This window comes from Crocodylus porosus, unplaced genomic scaffold (assembly GCF_001723895.1).
Source record: "Crocodylus porosus isolate Cpor-Errol unplaced genomic scaffold, CroPor_comp1, whole genome shotgun sequence".
Lineage (NCBI taxonomy): Eukaryota > Metazoa > Chordata > Crocodylia > Crocodylidae > Crocodylus > Crocodylus porosus.
In genome coordinates this window covers 574,574-596,669 of record NW_017728951.1, presented here as the reverse complement: position 1 = coordinate 596,669, position 22,096 = coordinate 574,574, and the positions used below count along the sequence as shown (strand labels likewise).

At 40.8% G+C, this 22,096-nt stretch overlaps 1 protein-coding gene across 1 annotated transcript in view; it reads left to right on the top strand.

Moving 5' to 3' along the window:
* INPP5A (inositol polyphosphate-5-phosphatase A) overlaps positions 1-22,096 on the top strand; it is a 441,277-nt gene that overhangs the window by 105,948 nt on the left and 313,233 nt on the right. Inside the window, exon 2 of the mRNA XM_019555884.1 lies at positions 7,726-7,767. Coding sequence (XP_019411429.1) covers positions 7,726-7,767 — 42 coding nt within the window. The remainder of the gene's footprint in view (positions 1-7,725; positions 7,768-22,096) is intronic.

Below are 22,096 nucleotides of genomic sequence, written 5' to 3'. Positions count from 1 at the left end.
GTGAGGGAGAACAGGCAAAAGGTCCATATTACATTCTATTTCCTTTCTGCCAGAAGTCATTAAAAAAAATATATATAGATAAGGGAGGAAGAAGAGTTTGGAAGAAAGATCATTCACTATCTCAGGTCTTTCAAAAACTTAATATTGAAGTCTGAGAGAAATTTGAAGTGGAGAAATCTATTAGGGTATTTGCCACCTGAAGATGGAGAAATGAAAAATGGCTGGGGGCATCCAGAATACATATAGAGAAGAGAGAGGACAGATTGCATTGCTACTAGCAAGAAGGGAAGATAAAGAATCAGTATAGGCAATACTAAAGCAATGGTTGACCAGGTAGGAAGAAGGGCAAAAGAACATAGTTACAGGAGCTGAGAAGACAGAAGACAAGGCGAGGATTTATGAACAACAAAAATGGGTGCAAACACAAAATAAAGAGCAATAACCCCCTTGGCTGTAGTTGGGGTATTTGTGAATATGGTCAGAGTAGATTCAGTGTCAAGATACCTTGAGCAGACAAGATGCTAGCAGCCTCCATTGTTGATGGAGTTGATTTTACCATGACTTGTTCTCATTCCCATCAGCCTTCATCATTTTCCTTGGGAACGCTGAAGGGAATTTAATCTGGAAGCTCTAAAGCAATACCAAAAGCTTCTCGGGAACGTTCTGGAAGATTTCTCACCTATGACCATCTGTTCCAATGAATTAAAGATGGAGCAAGGTTCAAATAAAAATTAATTATCCAGCTCTCACTTCTAACATGTCTCAATCATTTCAAATTCCCTTTTAAATAGGTTTAATCCATCAGTTAGGCCTTTGGTTGGCTCAGTGCTCAGCTGTGGTTCAACTTCTAACTCTTCTTCCCTGCTTAAGTATATGGTCTTCCTGCTGTCCTCTGCTGAAAAAATTTTGGGATGACGGCTGGTAAATTTTTTCTTGAATTTGTACATGGGTAATGGAAGACCCAGGCTACTTCCATCTTTCAGAATGGCAGTAGGAGCCCTGATTTGAGCATTGGAGCATACCTGAAGTAACAGCACTATAGGAAAGAGTTGATCTGGCATTCTTGCCTCATGTACAGTTAGAATAGCAGCTTCTAGAAAGCAGTGCTTAAAACAAAGTGGTAGGAGTTAGTTAGGGAGAAGGCCTAAAGCATGGTAACAAAGTGGCCTATGAGAACAGTATACTTGTTCCTTCCTGTTTATTTCATTACTAGTTTACTAAGAATTGTGCTGGATTCTTCGACATTGAAAATTTTTAAACCAATGTTGGAGTGTATTATGTTTTAATCAGTGAGTATTATTACATTAATGTGTACCTTGTGATCTGTTATGTAAGAAAGTAGACCAGATGATCACAGTGTTTTGTTTTAATTGTTTACTCTTTAAATCATTAATTGCATCTTTAAAATGCATTCATCCTCAAGGGCATGGATTTGAAAAGTTGTTCTTATTGGCTGAGAATGAGTATATGAAAATATGTGGTAAAACTGGAGAGAGAGTAATTTGACTTGAAAATAAATTCAATTTTGATTTGTGGTGTTACTAATATAGTGGTTCTTGACCTTCTGGGGATTTGAGGAACCCCTCCATACCTTTTGTGAATTGGGTGGTTCCCAATTTAAAAATAAATAATTTATATATTACAGTGCTTACCTCCTTGCATATGGGCTGGGCAGTGGGGGTGTGGGATTGCTCAGTCAGGGGCAAGCCTAAACCTGGCTTATCTGCTTACCTCCTCACACCTTGAGGCTCCTGGCACTTTTCAGCGGATCTGGTGGTACACCAAGGTTCCCTGGCACCCTGGTTGAGAATCGCTACTAATAAAACGCCTACAGGTTTTTTCTTTTTATAAAAGGAGGCTGATATATGATGACTATCACATGTGGTATATAGTTGTAGGAGCAACTTGAAGCAGTTTTGTCAGCTTCTCTTTGCTCCTGAAGTATAATATAGCTTTTTGTTTTAGTATTTGATTTTACTAGAAATTTATATTGAAAATATAACATTATTCTTTAGTCAATTGCAAATGAAAGAATTTTATATCACTTCCAAGTTTAAGTGGACAAACAAAATAAGTGTTTTTTATTTTCCCTTTTTTGAGATAAGGGTTTGAGATCAGTGGTTTTCATTTAACTACTGCAAGCTGCTTGTAGTTAGTATCTTGCATAGAATTGCATGCATTTAACATCAAAAAGGCATGACTAATCTGAATGAGGGTGTGATTAATCTTTGGCGTTGGTATTTGCAGCTTTTGACCCTTATCTTTCTAAGACTGCAAAACAAGATGCTAAATTGAAAGCGTATATAACTGCTGAAGGAAGGGTCTATATCTGAGGCTGAGGTCTCAGTGCAGTGTCATTTTTTCTGGAATTCATTTACATCTTTTGTCTAAGTCAAGATAATCTAAGTTTGATCACCTAAGTATGTTTTAAGAACTGTATGCTTGTTCAGGTTCTTTTACTTTTAGACTTCAGCTGTATGAGGGAAGGAGTTTGGAATTTGATTTGGGTTTAATCTAACATCATTTGGAAAAGAAGGATGTCCTAATTCAGTTTCTGGTCTAGATCTCACTTTACAAGGTACTGGAAATCCATGAGTGTTTATGGTGTATGACTTTTCACCTACCCTGAAATGTGATCTACATGCCATGCCTGGGTTTAAAACTCCCTCTTTCCTTCCTGGGGTGTGATTTTATTAAAGCATTGATTTTATTTATTCCCCCCCCCGCCACACACACTATTTTTAAATGTAAATAAGAGATTAAAAGTATACCCATGTATATGTATAAAAGTCCGTAAGACAAAGAAAAATATTCTAACCATTTGGAGGGGAAAAAAGCAACATATGAAAATAAAGTTGAGGTGTTCATCATGGTCCCTTTAACCACTCAGCTGCCAGTCTGTAGTGTGGAAATCCCCGTTGGAGGTTTTTGTGATGAGAACAGCCTTCCATTGAGCCAAATCCTACTCTACCAGTTATGCACTTAAGTGAGATTGTATTCTACTTTGCTTAGTCCCTGGGTCCTTCTTCTTGCTGTTGTTTTGTGACTTAATCTGAAGGCTAAGATGGCAGCACTTTTATATAAGTAAATGTATTGATGGATGTTAAGGGACTTGAGAAGGGTAGAGTAGGTTCCAGCTTAGAAGCCTAAATACATTTAGGCTTCTAGGCTAGGGAGTGACATTCAAAAAGCCTGAGCCTGAATTGATTCAATTCTTGCAGGTTAGTTTAACCTGCCTAGGATGAATCAGTTTGTAACTGTACAGACATCCCCTCTGGACTGAAAAAATGCAGGCACATACCTGCAGTGGCTCAAGCTAGAAGCTAGGGAGTGCTAGTACGGCCCTGCCTTCCCTTCCACAGTGCTGAGCTGAGGCAGAAGTGGCTAGACCTCAGCAGAATGCTCTGATTTAGGGAGGGGTCTGTCCCCCGCCACTTGCTTGTCAGCAAAGGAACCAGCCAGCATTTACATGCATAGCATTTAGTAAGGGTGAACCCACAGAGAGTTTGGGGGCCCGATATCGATAGCTGATTTTTAAGGAGGCATATCGGCCAATACCAAGCCAATACAGCCCCACTCCCTCCCTTACCACAGGGGCCTTGATCTGCCCCCCCCCATGCCCCTTCCTTTCCCTCTCCCCTTCCACCACAACAGACCAGCTGCACGCAGCTTTCCACGCTGCCAGGCTGTGCTCCTTGCTGCGTATGTGCTGTGCTGCAGCTGAGTGCATGCATGGGCATTTATCGGCCAAATTATCAGCCACATCATGCTGATTTCTGGTGCAGTAAATTTTCTTTATGTTTGTGCTGATCCAATATCGGATCAATGTATCAATGCACATCTAGCATTTGGTTACAAAGCAGGGAGCATTTATCACCATATCAGCAAAACAAAAGGATCTCTCATTAGTTCAAGCTGTTCTTAACTCCTTCCAAAGAAGGATGGAGGGACATTACCTGTTGACTAGTTCCAAAGAGCCCTGAGTGGTGCAGTCCTGTCTGCCTTTGTCCTGTCTGTTACAGCACTGACTGTAGCCAGCATGTAGTATGCTAGCAAATGCTGAGAGGCCTGTGTAAGCTAGAGGGAAGGGGAATCTCTGATCAGCAGGGAGTTGTGAAGTGGGGGAGGAGCAGGAGAAAGCCAGGCAGATGCTTGAAGTCTCTGCCAGAGCTCCAGCCAGGGAGCAGAGGCGAGGGACCAGCTCTGCTGTGAAGCAGAGAGCCCCACCCAGCCTAGAGAACATGCTGAGATGCTAGGGGAGTCTGGTTTAACTTGAACCAGGAAGGGCTGTTTGAGACAGGCATTGCATAAACCGGTTTGAACGAAATCAGTTGAGTCTGATATTAAATTCACCCAGGTTTATCTCAAACCAATTTCAGCCATTTTCCAACTGGCTTATGTTCAGTGAACATCTATTCTGTTACAGGTTTAAACCAATTTCTGATCACCTAAACCAGTTTGTGTAATGTCTGTCTCTAGCCATAATGATAGAATAGGATCAGGTTTTATGTTCCTTTTATCTTCAGTACTACATCAGGCAGGTAGTGGTCTGGCTCTTAGTCCCTAGGACTGGCCCTTTCTAGAACATCACAATATTCTGCAATAATATTGTTAAACTACATGATGGCATTGCATTTGTGCCCCCTAGCAGTTCCTGGTTTTTTTGGTTTTTTTAATATTGTTAAAGTTGTCTTTGTAGTTGAGACGGCAGCTGAGAGTGATCCCAAATAAAACCAGTGTTTGGCTTAAAAATCAGTCTTTCTACTTAAAAACTCGTAAGCTCCTACAAAGTTTATTCCTTCAGTATACCTAGGCAGGAAACACAATACTGTCTTAATTGTGATGATCTTGCACTTTCAGGGACTTGCAGAGCACATTGAATCTCCATGCTGACGTTGTAGGAGCTACTCATTCATTTATGCTAGGGATTTAAATAGTCACCACATTATGTTTAAAATGGCTGAAAAATTACTCTGATCTATATTTAAATATACAAGAGCTTTCAAATGGGTCTTCTGCTTCCTTAAGATGGGCTTTTTTATAAACCTGTTTGTTCAGGGTTTCATTTCAATTTACCTCTCGAATAGGAAAATCCAACTTCTTCTATATGTAGATATATATAGATGCATAGATATCAATCTATAAACAGATAGATAGATTTTCATTTTATAATCAATGGGCTTGGTACATAATTTAGTACTACCATATTTACTCACATACCACATGTACCTTTTCCCCCCAAACATAGCTGTCCAAAATTGGTGTGCATGTCTTAAGTAGAGAAGCATGGAGATGTGGTGCAATGGCTGTTGTGATTCTCTTCCTGCAGGTCATGGGGAGGGAGGGGCAGAGTTCACTATTCAGGATTAGAGCTACAGCATTAACCCTTTCACAGCCACTGCTGAATTGGTAGCAGCTTAGTACTGTGAGAAACTTGACATTAGCTTTTGTTGACAGTACAGAATATACTCTGCCTGTGGTCAGGACTAGACCATGACTCTGGAAAAATCTTTTTTCCATCATTCTCCCTTCCCAAACAGGTGTGTTTTTTTTTGGTTTTGTTTTTTTTTTAATTTGGAGATGTGTGGTATGCAAAAAAATATGGGATGTGCTTGCCTTATCCACTGTGATGGCTGTTAGTAGGCAATATGCACTAATATCAATATGTCATTTATAGAGTAATCATACTTAGCTTCTGATTTTGGAGTTCTCAAGTTTTTACTTTTCAGCTTAACAAAAGCCCACAAAAAGGGTCAGTAAACGTTTATGACTGCTGGCTGAAGTTTTTCCAGATTCTGGAAATGTTTTTCCCCCATTTTTTTAAAATAAAAAATGTTATTAACAATCATCTGAAAGCATATGCAAGGGGTTTTTTTTCCATACAACTACTAAAAATAATCCTAGCTTTAGACCAGCTATAAAGTATTTGTTCATGCTTTAAAAATACCTAGTCAGAACATTTTCAGTGCAGTTTTAAAAAATATTTTAGTGCTTTTAAAGCCTGTGGGCCTTCTCCTTACTGATTTTTCTTTGTAGTGGGATTTTATAAGAGGAATGGCAGGCTAGGATCTTTATCTGTGGTTGTCAACTTAGTCAGGAAAAGGCTGTATTTTCTCTAAAGTTGAACTTGAAAGTATGACATTGTTTTTGTGTGCAGGCTTGACTTATAATTGGAACAATACGATAACTTTATTTAGCTGTTTGAAAACCTGTTTTGTGATCGAACGTAGCAGGACTTAAATATAGTGCCTTTTTATTTTAAAAAAAAAACACTATAATGTTTGTATTATTCCTCTCAAAGCATAAAGCACATACTGTAGTCTTGGGTTTTCATTTCACTAATCTGTATGCTGCATGCCATATGTTGTCACTTGTTACTAATAAAATGATCAGGGATCATTTGCTTTGTTTGCCAGAATGTAGAGTAGTGCAAGAAATATCCCTGGTCAAAGCCAGTCTGGATACAGGACACAGGTAGCTGTACATCTGTGAGGATTGGTTAACTGTATACATAGTCAAGTCTAGAGACTACATGTTTCTGAAAGCGATTAGATTTAAAGGATAATCTAGAAATTCTCATTTCCTTTTTTTCTTTCTGTTTCTAGCAGTATCTTACTGTTTCTTAGATCTTTGTAGTTCTTAAAATAAGAAGCAAAATTAACAAAAAAAAAAAAAAAAAAGAAAAGCTTTCAATCTGAAAACCGGTCACAGTCTACAAATCTTTTTACTTTTTGAGACTGTTTACCTTTTACAAGTTTATCCTTGGCAGGAGTTCCAATAAACTTTAACACAGAAAGTCAGTACTTATTCTGTGGGGCACGTGTGAGAGTTCCTAAAAAATAACTCCTCAGCTTGTCAAGCTCTTGAATTTGAAGCTATGATAACACATGTTTAGATTTTAGGTTATGACAATTCATGTGAAGTTTTTTGAAACATACAAATTTAGGAAGTATATTAGTGCAGATTGAGTTTTCTCAATATTTCCAGTTTCTATGTCTGCTTTATGGTGTCATACATGAAATAGTTGACTGACTGTAGTCAACCAGTTAACTTTTTTATGCATGACAACAGAAAGCAGACATAGAAACTGGAAATACCAATGAGAGAACTCAATCTGCACTAATATAATTTATAAACTTCTATGCTTCAACCCCTCCATCCCCAACAAACTTCACATAAATTGTCATAACCTAAACTCTAAATATTTGTGATCATGGCTTCTAATTCAAGAGACTAATATGCTGAGTTCCGTTTTTAGCACTGACACACATGCGCACACATGCAAAGTCAACCAGTCTTGTCAGTCAGTCAGTCAGTCAAGCAGGATGTAACTGGCCATGCCATTATTGGGCAGTTTTCAACCATTTTCAGACTGGACAGGGTCACTTCACCTCAAACCTATATAAGATGGCTGAAACAACAGGCTAAAACTTCATACGCTAAATAAAATGAAATGGCTTTTGGGTATTTTTATTGTATTGACACAGAACGGCCAATGTTTCTTTCACCTTGTCTATTTTATGGGTGTGAATTTGACAAGGCAGGGTATGAAACTGAAAGGGTAGTTCTGAGTGAGAGGATAATTTGTTTTCTCTTTTAGTATGAAAGGAAACTCTCTGTTTGAATATATTAAAGGAAACGATGAGAACCTGATTTTTTTTTTTTTTTTTTTTCTTTTCAATTGCACTATACCTCACTGATTACTTTTCATATTTTGTTTTTCAGCCCGAAAATTTACAGAAGAACTGGCTTCGGGAATTTTACCAGGTATGGTAAGAAAATACTCCATAAAATTCTAAAATGTATATTTCTTTAGTTCATCATTTTTAGGCAAAGATTGCTTGTTTTGCCAAATTGATAGCTAAACTGATCTTAGCTATTTTGTGATGAGTGTAGGGAGGCATGTTTTTGCTGAGGCAAATCCCAAGCTCAGGTGTTTATCTCTGCTAACATGCATAAAATAATTATGAATCTTCCTAAGTTTCCAACAAATGTGTACAAAAGTCTGTAGTATTTACTCTTATCAAGGCTCAGTTACCACACTCTAAATAAACATTACAACGTATTACAACAGGGGTTGTCAACTGCGGGTATGCGGAAAGGGGCTAGGAGATATGCATGGGCAGGCGGGGATGGAGTGCCACCACCCAGTGCCGCCGCCACCTCCCAGGAGCTAGGGGAGGTGGTGGGGGAAGGCAGCAACCCCCCTCTGTGGGCTGCACGGGCACCACCTGGCTAGCTGGATGTGGTGGGGAGGGGGAGTTTGCACATAGCAGCGGTGGCTGCCATCCACCACCCCATGCTGCCACCGCCGCCGCCCACAACTCTCCCCCACTCTGCATCTGGCTGCCGCCCCTCCCCCACTCTGCCAGAAGGGGTACACTCCTTAAAAAAGGTTGAAAAACCCTGTATTACAAAATAATTTCTTTTGGCATTAGCTCAGTGCAAAAATATTGTCTTCAAGCTTTGCGAGGGGGGATTTTATTAGCATGGAAAGAAAAAAATCTCTAAAATATTGGATACAGGTGTAGGTTTACACTTGTATTGGCCAATGAAGACTTATAATTTTAGCATGAAAGAACAGATTGTCTACAGGTTGTCTGACTTTTTAGCTTCTCTCCCCTTTGAAGTTTACAGATTTTGTGAGGGCCAAAATTTCAAAGCTATCTTTCCTTAACAATAGAAAAAAGGTCCCACCCCAGCTGGAGATGACCATTCTTGCTGGCAGGAGCATGAAGCAGAGCTTCACAGCTGGCTTAGTTATGAAAGAAGATTGAAGGAGCTGAGATAAGATTATGGAGGAGATGCAGAAAGGGGAGTTCAGGCTGTCCACCAAGAGGGTGTGATATGTGGAGTTATGCTTACTATCCCTAACTGCAGACCTAAATGGAAAGTGTTTAGTATTTTCCATGTTTACTGGTTGCTTGCAGCTAGGAAGGGTTTTTTCCCCCTTTCCTGTTGTCACAGGTGGAAAGGTTTGGTTTTTTGGGGGGTTTTTTCCCCAACTTCCTCGGAAACACTAAGTGTTGGTTGCAGTCAGTGTTGGGGATTTTGACTGGGTTGTGCCAGTGTTCCTGCTGGGACCACAGTCCAGAGGTTTCTGGCTAAATGGTCTTTCCCCTCTGCTCAGGTTCAGACAGATCACCACATTAGGAATTAGGAAAGAATTTTACCAAATGGTCAGATTGGAACGGACTATGGGGGGTTTTTTTGCCTTCCTCTGTCGAGGGGGATGTGGCTCTCTCTGTTTTATTTCTTGACCATATTTTAACAAACCCTTCTAGCAGTAGGATACTAACCACCCTTGTCCCCTTGCTTTACCTGTGGCAAGTTAAGGTGCTAAACCTTGTAGTTGTCTTTGGAAATGTACTTTCTATGAGTTGGATTCACTGGACTAGGAAAGCTTCCCATATTATGATTATTTGAGTTGGAGTAGAGTTATAGGAAAGTAGGAGAGGAAGAGATGTCACAAGGTCATCTAGTCCAGGCTCCTGCTCAAGGCATGATCATTTCTGACTAAACCATTCTAGCTTGTCCAGCCTGTTCTTGGGATGGCGATTCCACAGCTTCTTGAGTCTGTTCCAGTACTTGACTACCCTCATGGGTAGAAAGTTCCTCCTAATCTCCAACCTAAATTTCTTTTTCTCCTAGTGAGAAAATTCTTTCTAATATCTAATCTAAACTTCCCTTGCTGCAACTTGAGACCATTGCTCCTTGTTTTGTCATCTGCCACCATTGAGAACATTTTATCTCCATTCTCTTTCAAACCCCGCTTTAGGTTGTTGAAGGCTGCTATTGAATCTCCCCTCAGTTTCCTCTTCTCTAAACTAAATAAGCCCACTTCCCTCAGTCTTTCTTTATAAGTCATGTCCTCCAGCCCCCTCATCATTTTTTGTCATCCTCTGCTGGACTTTCTCCAATTTGTCCACATCCTTTCTGTAGTGGTAGGGGGGAGGGAGGGGAGAGTAAAAGCTGAACACAGTACTCCAGATGTGGCCTTACAAGTGCTGACTAGAGAGGAATAATCACTTCCCTTGACCTGCTGGCAGCACATCTGCCAGTGCAGCCCAGTATGCTGTTTAGCCTTCTTGGCATCAAGGGTGTACTGTTGGCTAATAGTCATATGATTCTCCACTGTAACCCCCAGGTCCTTTTCTGCAGAGCTGCTGCCCGGTCAGTCAGCCCCCAGCCTGTACTGGTGCATGGGATCGTTCCATCCTAGATCCGGGGCGGGCGATTATTTTGGATGGAGGGCCACATACTGAACTTTGGCAAGCCATCGAGGGCCACATGACAGGCAGCCCTGGGCAGACAAATATTAATTTTCTAAATTTTTTTAGGGGCCCCATAGGCCGGATAGAATGGCCTGGTGGATCACATCTGGCCCGTGGGCTGCATTTTGCCCACCGCATCTTAGATTGTTCTGAAGACTGTTATGAACCCCCTCCCCGCCCACCCAGTCTTCTGTTCTCTTGGCTGAATAACCCTAGTTCTTTCAGCCTTTTCTTATAAGTCTTGCCTTCCAGGACTGTAATAGTTTTTGTTGCTCTGTGCTGGACTCTCTCCAAACAAGAGCATGCTATTGGCTCATGTTTAGCTTTATGTTGTACTGTAACCCCCGGGTCCTTCTCTGCTGTACCGCAGCCTAGCCAATCATTCTCCAGTCTTTATTTTTGCATGTAATTATTCCATCCCGAGGGCAGAACTTTGTTCTTGTTGAATCTCATCTGATTGATTGTAAACCAGTTCTCCAGTCTATCCAGATCATTCTGATTTATTTACCCTGCCCTCCAGCTAACTACAGTTTCACCCAACGTGGATGTAATCCTCAACTTTGCTAAGCACGAACTCAGTCTCATTGTCCAATCATTAATAAAGATATTGAACAGTATCAGACTAGTTATGCATCCATGTTACAGTACTTTCATCTAGTCCATATTTCCTTAGCTTGTTAATGAGGGTGTCATGGGAGACAGAGTCAAGGCTTGCTAAAGTTAAGGTATATCACATCCACTGCTCTCCCGCCATCCATAGTGCATATTTGTCCCAGAGCACTGCAGAAACAATTTTTAAAATGCAGGAAACTTACCATGTATTTATTTCCTATGACAAATTATTTTAGCATAGATCTAATGTAATTTAATATAGTAATTATTAATTTGCATATGCTTAAATAACTCCCAAAGGCTTCTATTTTTCCTCTCTCCCTTATGCAAGGGTACAGAGAACAATCATTGGGTAGGGGAGCAGGTCAGAAGGGAATAGGGATGTGGCCTTACAGTTAACTAACATCTAGATGTTACCTGAACCCAATATACCATTTACCTGAACCCAGGATGACTTTGAATTTAAAACAACCACCACTAATTAGGTTCTATAAATGGAAAATTATAAATGTTATAGTATTCCATGTATCAAATCTAATTAGTGAAAGGTCATCTTAAATTTCTCCCCCACGCTTCTGTGGCAGGGAAAGCAGCAGTGGGAGGTCATGGACCAGATCCCTGTCCTTGCTCCCCTATTCCTTGACCTCCTTGCTTTCCTCCTACCACATACCCCCTGCTGCCTGTTCCCCCTTCTGTTTGCCCCCCAAGTGCTTGCCCTCTGCCATGTACCTGCTTGTTTCCTTTTCCTGCCATGCCTGTACCAGCTTCTCTAGTCCCTGCTCCCTCCCTCGTAGCCTTCACCTTTCCCTCTTGCCCCCATGTGTCTATACCTGATCCCTGCCACCTGTCTTCCCCTTCCCCCCCACCGCTTACTAGGGATGTAAATATTGTTTTAAAATTATCTGTTTAACCCCCTCTAATTATACCAGTTAAACAGTTAACCGATAACATGCCAGCTTGGACCTGGCTGCTTCTGAGAACCCTTCCTCAGGGCCTTTGGGGGCGCGGGGAGGAGAGGTGGGGCAAGCCCGGCCAGACAACACTGCTCATTTGAAGCCACAGCAGCAGCAGGCGAGGAGATTTCCCAGCCTGGTGCAGCTGCCGGGAGGGAGGGAGCACCTGTGAACAAACAGCTGTTGCTTAACTGATGAATCATTAGGCTACCTGCTGTTTTCCTTAACCTCACAGGCTATGGGTACTAGTCCCCCTCCTTGACTCTCCTCCTCAGCCTCCCTCCCTCCTTCCTGCCTGCCCTGCTGCCTTTCTGTTCCTGAGGCACTACACCACTTCCCTTCCCTGCTGCATTGCACCCTGAGCTAAACGTTAACCAGTGATGCATTACTGATATAAATCTACTCATTTAAACGTTTAACCTTTCACATCCCTACTGCTTACCTTCAGCTGCAGTTCTGCTCCGGTTCTGCGACTGTCAGAGATGGCCCCAAACCATCCTGGCCAGGAGGAAGCGACAGCAGATCCCAGACAAGCTGGTTGAGGGCTGCAGGGACTGGAGCCAGAGCAGAATGTAGGGTTAGGGGGAGGTGCAGCTGGTGGGGCAGGCTGCATGGTTTCCCCTGCACTCCCCTTGAGCCACATGTACAAGTCCCCCTGTTTTCCCCCGTTCCTCCCTAGAGTCTCCCCCATGTTCCCCCAGTTGTGTCCCCCCTCCCCCTCCTACACCAAATGAGACAGCCTGGCCTAGGGCAGGCAGCGGCTCAACACCGGCTTCAGCCCCGAGCCTGAGGCCAAAGATTAGTTTAGCTGCCTCTTGCCCTAGGCTGGTACACAAGTCCAAAATAAGGTACTTGCTTTGTCCTTCCCCCCCATGTGATCACATCTTGGATTCAGGTAAATACAGTAGTTTTATATGATAGTCCCACTATACTATTCAAATTCTACAATAAGGTGGTGATGGTTGTCAAAAGTGATGGAACTGTTTTGTCATGGGGAGGCTCCGGAGGTGGCTTGGAGCACACATCCTCTCAATGGGATAGCCTCAATTTTCAGCCAATTCCATGTGATTTGCAGGATTTAGAAGGCAAATCCACTGGTTTTTTTTTCTCTTGTGTGATTATGGAAGACTGAAATAGAGCCCAGCATTAAAAAACTGAGTCATTTTAGCAAGCAGTTTCTTCAGCACCTTGCTCCATAGAAGGGAGTAATCTGGTCTGTGGTTAGCAGCAGTGGCTGTCACGTAAAGATCTTGGCCAATCCACAAGTTTTGTTTGAAAACAGAAATCAGAAGTCCTTAATATCTGGCGGTATGTTCTATGCCTATGTGACCAGGCCAGCCATGTGGGTACTTCAAAATATAGTGTTTTCAATCACAATTTTTTTGGAAAGAGTCAGTGTTGTAATTTGTATCTGGTTAAATTCTTTTCCTATTTAAAAAAAAACAACAACAAAATTATTGCATTAATGACTACTTGCTCAATTCAGAATATTTGCATTAAAGATGGCTCATTTCCATATTGACTTGAAAGGAAGAAAAAGCAATCCATATACTTCCTCTAAGAAGACTCTTAATAAGGCCACATTTTGCTTGTCATTTTCATAAGAGCGAATGAGCAAGACAAAGAATGCCATCTGATACAACACACAGGTGTCATCTTTTTAATATGCTGATGGTATTTCAAACAGCCTGCTTATTATCTCAAACTTTCCTTCTGAAGTGCTGGCAAAATGTGGAAAGCTGAATAATTTAATCAAGGCCTCAGTTTGATCATTTTTAAAGATTTAATGATCTGTGGCCTTAAAACATGCTAGTGGGGAAACTAGGGGCCACAGGCATAATTTAGGAGCTATTCAGAGAAAAATAAATAGGAAATTCAACATGATGATGGATTTTCTGTTGCATAACAATCTGTTGTATTAATCTCATTGTGAACCTTCAGTAGCTTTCGGGGGATCAACATTTTTTGTTCATCTTGCAGCTGAAAGAGAGTTAAACAGGTAGTGAGTCTACTAATGTAACAGAAGAGTTGTTACTGTAATACTTGATGTTTCTAGCATTCTTTTTTCACGTTAGATACTTTAAAATAATATAAAGTGAAAAATAGCGAGGTCTTCAATCCTGGAGCAGTATACTAGGCTCCTAAAAGGTTGGATTTGCTTGCTGTGCCATTTGGGATTTAGTATTACAATAATTATTTGCATAAAACACCACATGGCTGTTTAAACAAAATAAACCTTATGAAAAATGCCCTCAAATCCTTCTAATAATGGATTTTTTTTGCTCTCAGAAAATCTGGGTCTGAAGTGTTGCTATAGAGACACAAATATAAGCATGATATGTTTATTTATTTATTTTACAAGTTATTTATTTGTGTATATTTGTCTAAAATTCTCAACATTCATTTACTTATCTCTAAAACTGCATGGGAAATAATCTTCCCATCGCAAAAATGGTTCTCATCCTGTACTGAGACAAAACAGATTTCTATTTTTGCTTCCGCCCGCCCCCCCCGGAAAAACAAGTGTGATCCTAGAATAGACCATACTCTACAGCAGCAGCTTGAACCTAGCTCTCCCACATCCCACAAGGGTGTCCTAACCCCTGGCTTTTAGCCAGTCTCATTCACTTTCTGGTCAAATTAATGTTTGTTTATACAAAATAGAACATCTTTAACAAGTGAAAGAATTGGGGGTGGGGGGAAACAGAGTGATTTTATAGCTGCGTGCTTAAGCAACTCACTGTTGGAAATCCCAAGTTCAAGATTGTTTTATCTGATTAGGAGCCAGGACTTTTATGCTGGGCTTCCTACATCCAAAATGATTCTCTTAACCACTGGGGCTTTGGGTGGATCTTCCTCTTCTCTTCCCAGCAAAAACAAAAAAGAAAGGAAAAAAGAAAAGAAAAAAAGTTGCATAAAAATGTTTTATCTCTTCTTATCACTGATATAGCAGTGAACCAGCAAGACAGCTGACAGCATTCTCAAAAATAGTGCAGTTTAGTAGTTTGAACTTTTGCACCTTTCTTTGTTTACTGGGATTTGTTGTTTAGAGTGTATTGCAATTGTAATGAGATGTAGTATGAAAATTTATAAAAGCTCTTAGGGATGGGATGTGTCATTTTACTATGGGATTATTTAGCGCCTAACAAATTGGGCCCTTACCTAATTGAGATATTTAGGCACTGCCCCTTCTAATTCAAGATGCACAGTATTTTTTTTGTTTTTAATCTTAAATGTTTAGTTGCTTTGGAATACATAGCCAGATTAATTTAATCAACAGTACTGGAAAATGTCTTTAGAATGCATTTTTAACACTTCTTCTTAAACTTGAAACCCAGAGAAACCACAAAACCACAATTTTTTCCACCCTTCTGAGGAATTCAATTTGCATATATGGTTGTGTCAACACATTGCTTAATCTTTGGCAGCTAAAGTTCTTCTGCAAGCAGTGAAAATATTATCTACAGAAAAATAGGAATAATTGGTAGTCTCGTTATCTTGTATTTCTAGAAAGTATTGCCCATTGAGACCAAATGTTATTTTGATAGGTTTTTATAATATATTCTAATGTTTCTTTTCACTCCATCTTTCCGGTTTTCACAAAAAACACCATAATGAAATCACATTTCATTTTGGTTTTGTAGGAAAAAAACAGTTTTAAATTCCAGTAAATAAAAATTTACTAACTTTAATGTCAAACTGTCTAACTTATTAAGTACTTACAATATGCAATTGTCCTGAAAATATGGTAGGCACAGGAGTACTAAAAAATTAATGGGAACATTTCAGTTTTGTGATCACATATTTAATTATTAAATACTTTTGCCTATCTTACAAATAAAGTACTAAAAATGAAATGCCTGGAAAGATCTGATCTATATTTCGCTATACTGCTTGTCCAAGTGCAAAAAGCTACAAAATAATATAGCTTTCACTTTTCTCTTTAGTGATATTCTTGACAATATAATTTTTCGGTTGACATGCTATAGGGTTGAGTGGTTTGAGAGTTGCACAGAAATCTTATTTTGTCTAATCTGTTTCTATTTAAACTAAAAATAAAGAAAAATGCATTGATTTATCTTAATTTTTATAAAATACAAACAATATAATAACATTTCAAACATAAAATACGTATTTAATTTTAATGTTAATCTAAATTGTAGCTACAGATACTATGTAATTTGTCTACCAGTGGGCTAGCTACTAATATATCATTTCCAGGACAATAAGAAGATACAATGAAACAAAACCTAACTGTACAATATCAACAAATGCTTAATGTTGAATAGACTCAAGAATATATCTCAGAGAAAGTAATGCACCTTATCTGTGTTGTTTAGAACTGAAATAAACAAAACACAGTATAAGGAATAATCTTGTATAAGGACAGACTTGATGACTAGGGACAGTGTATTGGTTTTCCTTACATGGATTTTTTTTAGAGGTATTTTAATAGTTGATATTTATGTCCAAATATTGTTGGAGACATGCCATTTTAAACAAGTTTTAGTATTATCACTCAAAAATCTGTAGTTAGGTACCACAAATAACATAATAATTCAAGTATTTATTAACCAGCAGGTTACTTATAATTTCAAGCTTATTCTGCAAATATAAGAGGGAGAAAGTTTTGTATCTCTTGAATGAAAGTTGCAATTCTTATGAAGTTATTAGGCTTCAGAAGAGAAGGTTCATCAAGAAAAATGTGAATTATAAGACTTTCTATGAAATCATGAGAGATGGCACAGCTGCATTATTTTTCTCTGAAGTTACATTCCTCTTCGTGTATCTCACTGACCCTTAGTTTTTGTAATGAAGCTATCTATGGCTCTCCCTGTGCCATGCTATAGCCTTGGGCTCCCCAGTGTGGGGGAGGGGGTCAAGGCAGGGAGGAGTCTGTGACTACACTTAAATCACGTGGCAGGGACTACAGCAGAAGGCGACTTCTGCCTATGTTGTGTCAGAGTTGGGTAGCAGGGGATCTGCCAGAGAGGGGGCTTTTGCCACACTGCGTTGCGCTACAGGTAAGCAGCAGGGAGAAGTAGAGGTGGTGGCTGGGTCCCATTGTCCACCTGCCTATGGCCTCCTGCCAGAAAATGCTTCCAACCCCTGTGTTTAGGCTTTTGTGCATTCAGGGGCAGCAGTAACACTCCTGGCTATTCCTTATTATTGTACGAGGTTAAAGGCTGTCTTAAAATGTTCCAACCATCATTTTTTGCACTATGATCATTTCCCCCCTCCCCGTTCCACTGGCACAGACCTGAGCCCAGGTCTGCCTGCTGCTCCCCCTCCCCTTTGCTGCTGCAGCATTTCCCCACTTGATGCTCCAGCAGCAGGGGCATGGCCAGCTCTGGCACTAGCCTCAAGTGGGAAGGGGTTTAATGCCCCCCTCCCTGTCCCACCAGCATAGACTCAAGCCAGAGTTTTCCTGGTGCACCCCACTCACTGTTGCAGTGCCAGGGGTGGGGGCATGGTCAGACACTAGCCAGTATGCCCCCCTGAGGCAGAGAGGACAGGGAAGGGGGTTATTCCCCCTCCCCCTGCCTCCAAAGAGCCACAGCTGGAGTCTGGCAGCTCTGGTTGCCACTGCCTATTGCTCCCTGTGCAGGACAAGTGATGGAAAAGCTCCCTCCCTGCCCCTTCCACAAGACACCGGAAGGATGGGCGAAATAACCCCCCTCCCTGCCCCTCACCTAAGGGGGCCATGCTGGCTGGCCTCTGACCATGCCCCTGCTGTTGGAATGGCGAGGGGGCAGGAACCACAATGGGGGCAGCAGCCCCTGTCAGTTTCCCAGGAGTACAAACCGCAAGCCCAAGCAGAGAACGCAGCCCAACCCGGGCTGCCGAACATGCTGGGATACTGTGGGACTCTAGTTTATCTTAAACCAGGAAGGGGTCTGGCACAGACATTGCATAAACCAGCTTGAGCCAAATCAGTTAAGTCTGGTACTACATTCAACTAGGTTTATCTCAACCTGGTTTCAGCCATTTTGAAATGAGATTATGTGCACTGAACTTATATTCTGTTACAGGTTTAAATCAGTTTCCACTCACTTAACCCTGTTCATGTGTAACTTCTGTCCCTAGTCAGCAATTTTCTCTTTGTGCTAGCATTCTTTACCAAGTAGTGTTCCACTTCATGTGTGTACTTTGGTACCTGCACTCTCCTGCACGTGCGCTCTTCACAGTGAAAATTATCTGATTCTAGATCCATTAATGTCAAAGTTCTTCTGCATGCTTTGGCACTAGCACTCAAAATCTGCCCCAGTGCTCTGGTACTCTAGCACAGTTTTCAGCATTAACCCTTTGTCTTCTGAGCATCTACTTTCTTTGGTACTCTGGCCTTGCCTTTCTTTTGTTTGTAGGGAGAAAGAAGTGTACTGAATGACTTTATGTACTGTGAGTGCAGTAAAATGTGTTCAGAGAAGATGATGTTTGGTTGTATTGTCTTTCCTTCAAGACTAACACAAAATGCTGGGGTGCCAGATTGATTTTGTAAGTGTTACTTCAGAGGCTGTGATAGGATCATAGGAAAGTAGGCTGGAAGGGACCTCACAAGGTCAGATAGTCTGACTTCCTGCCCAAAGCAGAATCATCCTTGACTCAACCAACCATCCTAGCCAAGTGTCTGCCAAACCGGCTTGTGAAAATTTACAAGGATGGAGATTGTGACTTCCCTAGGTAGCCCGTTACAACACTTGACGCAGCATTGCAGCATAAGGACATTGCTTCTAGTCCTGTCCTTTATGGCCAAGAGAAAAGCCCACCTCCATCCTCTTTGATACATGGAATAGTTTTTCAAGGACATGATGGAGACTTCTCTAAAGGCTGGTACCAAGCTAACCTGCATTGTTTTTAAAAGTAACCCCCCTAGAGAAAAAACAATGGACACTAAAAAATTATTAAGCAACAAGGCACACGGCTTTTATGACCCTTTAATCATAAATCCTTTTCGTTTTTGGGAAGTTCTGTAGTTGCATCGCTCAAATGCCTTATGGCTGCATACAGTCAAAAAAAAAAAAAAAAAAAGCGGGGGGAGGGGGGGAGATGCTTTACCAGAAGAAGCAGTGTGTTTATTAGACCTGGTTCTGCAACATCTGTATTGATCAGGTGCTTCACTGGGGCTTCATCTAAAAGTGATTCAATCAGCTATTAGATAAAAGCCCCACTAAAGCACCTGATCTATACAGATATGGGCCAAGCCTGGTCCAGCTAACACTCTGCCTCTTCTAGGCATGTGCTGGGCCTGACACAGGATCTCACCAAGTTTAAAGTAAAGTGCCATTTTAGGGGGCTTTTTAACATCTGTAAGCAGTCTGTTTTCACTCTCTAAACCAAAGGATTCAGGAAGCATTGAATGTGTGATGTGAGGATGGCCCCACGTCTGAAAGCATTCATTATGACATCTGAAGCAGAGCCTCATTTCTGAGTTTAAATCAGGCAGTGAGAGAAGGTTAGTAGTGTTTCAGTCAACAGCTGGACTCTCAACTAGCGTGAGTAGTTTCTCGGAGATTTTGACATTTTCTTGGAGGCATGTGTTGATACAGAAAGATGAGCGGAAGTGATGATTTTTAGATAACAATGAATACAACTACATGTCCAACTTATTTTCAGTCCTCTGAAGTCATGAAGGTTGCAAAATTAACTTTTGTGTCTCTTGCCTTGTGTTAAAAGTTGTTGCACTATTTACAGTGAGACATGCTTTCTTAGAATGAATACAGTCGATACCAAGCAACAAGTGATTTCTTGACATCAGTGCACTAACTCTGTTGAGAAACCAGCCTTCCCCCTTATTCCCTGAAACTGCAGACAGTTCCCACTGTGACTCTTGGAGAAATGTGCAAATGCGGGAGATTGGGAGCTACTGTTGGGACTGAAGACTGGGAGCTAAACTTTAATATGAATTTACACTCAGTACAATCAAGGAACACCAACATCCATGTACTTTAGTCCAGCTGATGAAGATATGGAGGATCCTCTACATTACTACCTTGGCTTTAAAGGGGATTTCAGAACAGTATAACCTCCTGAATATGCTGTTAGTTAACACCAGATTTTAGAGGTGGCCAGGGCTATTGGAAAAGTAGGCTGCAAGTATGATGCTCTATCCTCAAATTCTGAGCTTTTGTTCTAGGATCATTTGATTGGTGGCTGCATCCTGTTGTCCAGGGCTTTTGGAAAAGTCCTCCGTTTGGTTAATATTCTTCTCCAGTTAAAACACCAGAACCTTTTAAAAATAACAGAATTAAAAAAAAAAAAAGACAACCCCACGAACAACAAAATTCACCCTGTTGGAAATCTGTCCTGGTACCCTATTTATTACTCTTCCATGCAAGAGAAGCAATAGTGACATCTTCTGTTCTGCACACAAATGACCATAGGCCGTGGGGATTCCACAAAAAGATTTGGATTTGCAAGCTCTAGGGCTTCTCTCACCAAAGATAATTTTTTGCAGGGAAGCAGATGAAGGCTTTTAACTGAGCTGGGAGGAAAAAACAAGAAGCGCAGCCTTTTTTGATGACTGTATCTTACCCTTTGTCCCTCCTTAAAGGCAGGGAGGTGACAGGCTGCGGTTTGTCAGCCAGCTTTTATGTTGTTGAAGTTGAATAGCCTAATAAACAAGCCAAGAATGGAGTTGACCTATCACAGCTCTGTTTGTATATAGAGATGTTTTTGCACTAAGTCTGCAGATTGATGGTGAAGAGAAAACAGAGTACAAAAAGTAGCTTTGTAGTTTCCCTGCTAAGTTTAAAATTGGAAGGCACACAGTTCTGTAGCTGTTCTTTACTTACTATTTTAAGCATGCCCTGATTTATTTTCTTTGTAGGTCTTAGAACTACCAAAATAGATCTAATTATCTCTATAATGCTATGTTCCCTTCCCCCTTCCCTTTTTCCCCCACCCTTCTTTTTAGTAGAGGAAGCCACCAAGATTAGGGAGATAATTGAACAACTATTAATAGCAATGGGAAACTGGAATTTTGTGCATGTGTGGAGACTGTTGCTGTTGTAATTGGCATGTTTCCATTTCTACAACCTCTTTGCAGTCAGTTACAGTGTAGATGAGGAAATATACAGGCAAACGTTTTTCCATCGATGACTTTGGGATGGTGGATTGATTATAGCATAGTTCATATAATTACTTCTGTTTTATGGTTACTGTAAGGAAATGATATACATTAAGAACATTATGAGATGTGTTGAATAGTCTGAAACTTTGTCAGACTTGACTGAAAATGTTTTGCATGCCACAGTAAAATAAGTTAAGGTTTTGTTTTGGATACCATGTTTCTTTGGGAATTTCATCTGATATTTGATTTCCTGTTTGTCTGGCCTGTATAGTCTGAAGCACTGACTTAAGTGAAAAACTTGTTTGCAATAGCCAGTAATTAGGTAGCAAAGTGACTAGCTCTTTATTCAAGTAGAAGATAAAACCTTTCTTCTGTATTTTGAAATTAATGTTAATTACTTATGAAGTCATATTATACATGATGTTTCCTTTGTGGTTGCTTTAGCTATATTTTTTCTCCTTTCTACTTATTATATAGTTCCTTTAAAGGTTGTGGTTATGATGGGTATCCTGGTAAAGTTAAGATCTATATCTGTGTATGTTCCATTAACTGATTATATTTTGCTTTTAACATTAAAATAATCTTTCTGGTAAAGTTGTATGAATTCTCCTGATTCTGATTACCAGAACTTCCCTTCTAATCCTTTTTGGATTGTGAATCACAGTTCATACACTACTATGCATATTGTATTTACTCAAATCAAAGATGAAATATTTTTCCCTATTCAATGTGGGGAGGTAGGAGAGATGGAAGCCTTGGATTCAAGTATGACTTGAAGTATGAGGGACAGGCGGCTGCTGCAGGTCCAACTCTGTCCCCTGCTTGGGGTTAACACTTGCTTTCCTCACTTCCATCCATACCCTCAAGCTCCAGCCTGGGCCATGTAGTCCGTACTCTCTCTAGCCCCTGCCTGGCCTCTGCCTGTCCACCGAGCAGTGACAGTGGCGGCTCTGGCCCCAACCTGGGGCTAGGGCCAGGGCTGCTGCAACTGTGAGTGACCATATGATCTGTTCCCTGGGCTTAAATGGAACTGGAGCTAGAGCCAGAGCCCAGACAGAGGGTAAATGGCAGGTGGGGAAATAGGTGACAGAGTGGGGGGAAGGTAGAAAAGTAGGTGTTAGAGTGTGCAGGTACCATGGGAGGAGGCAGGTGCCAGAAAGCATAGACATTTTCAGGGGGGAGGTACC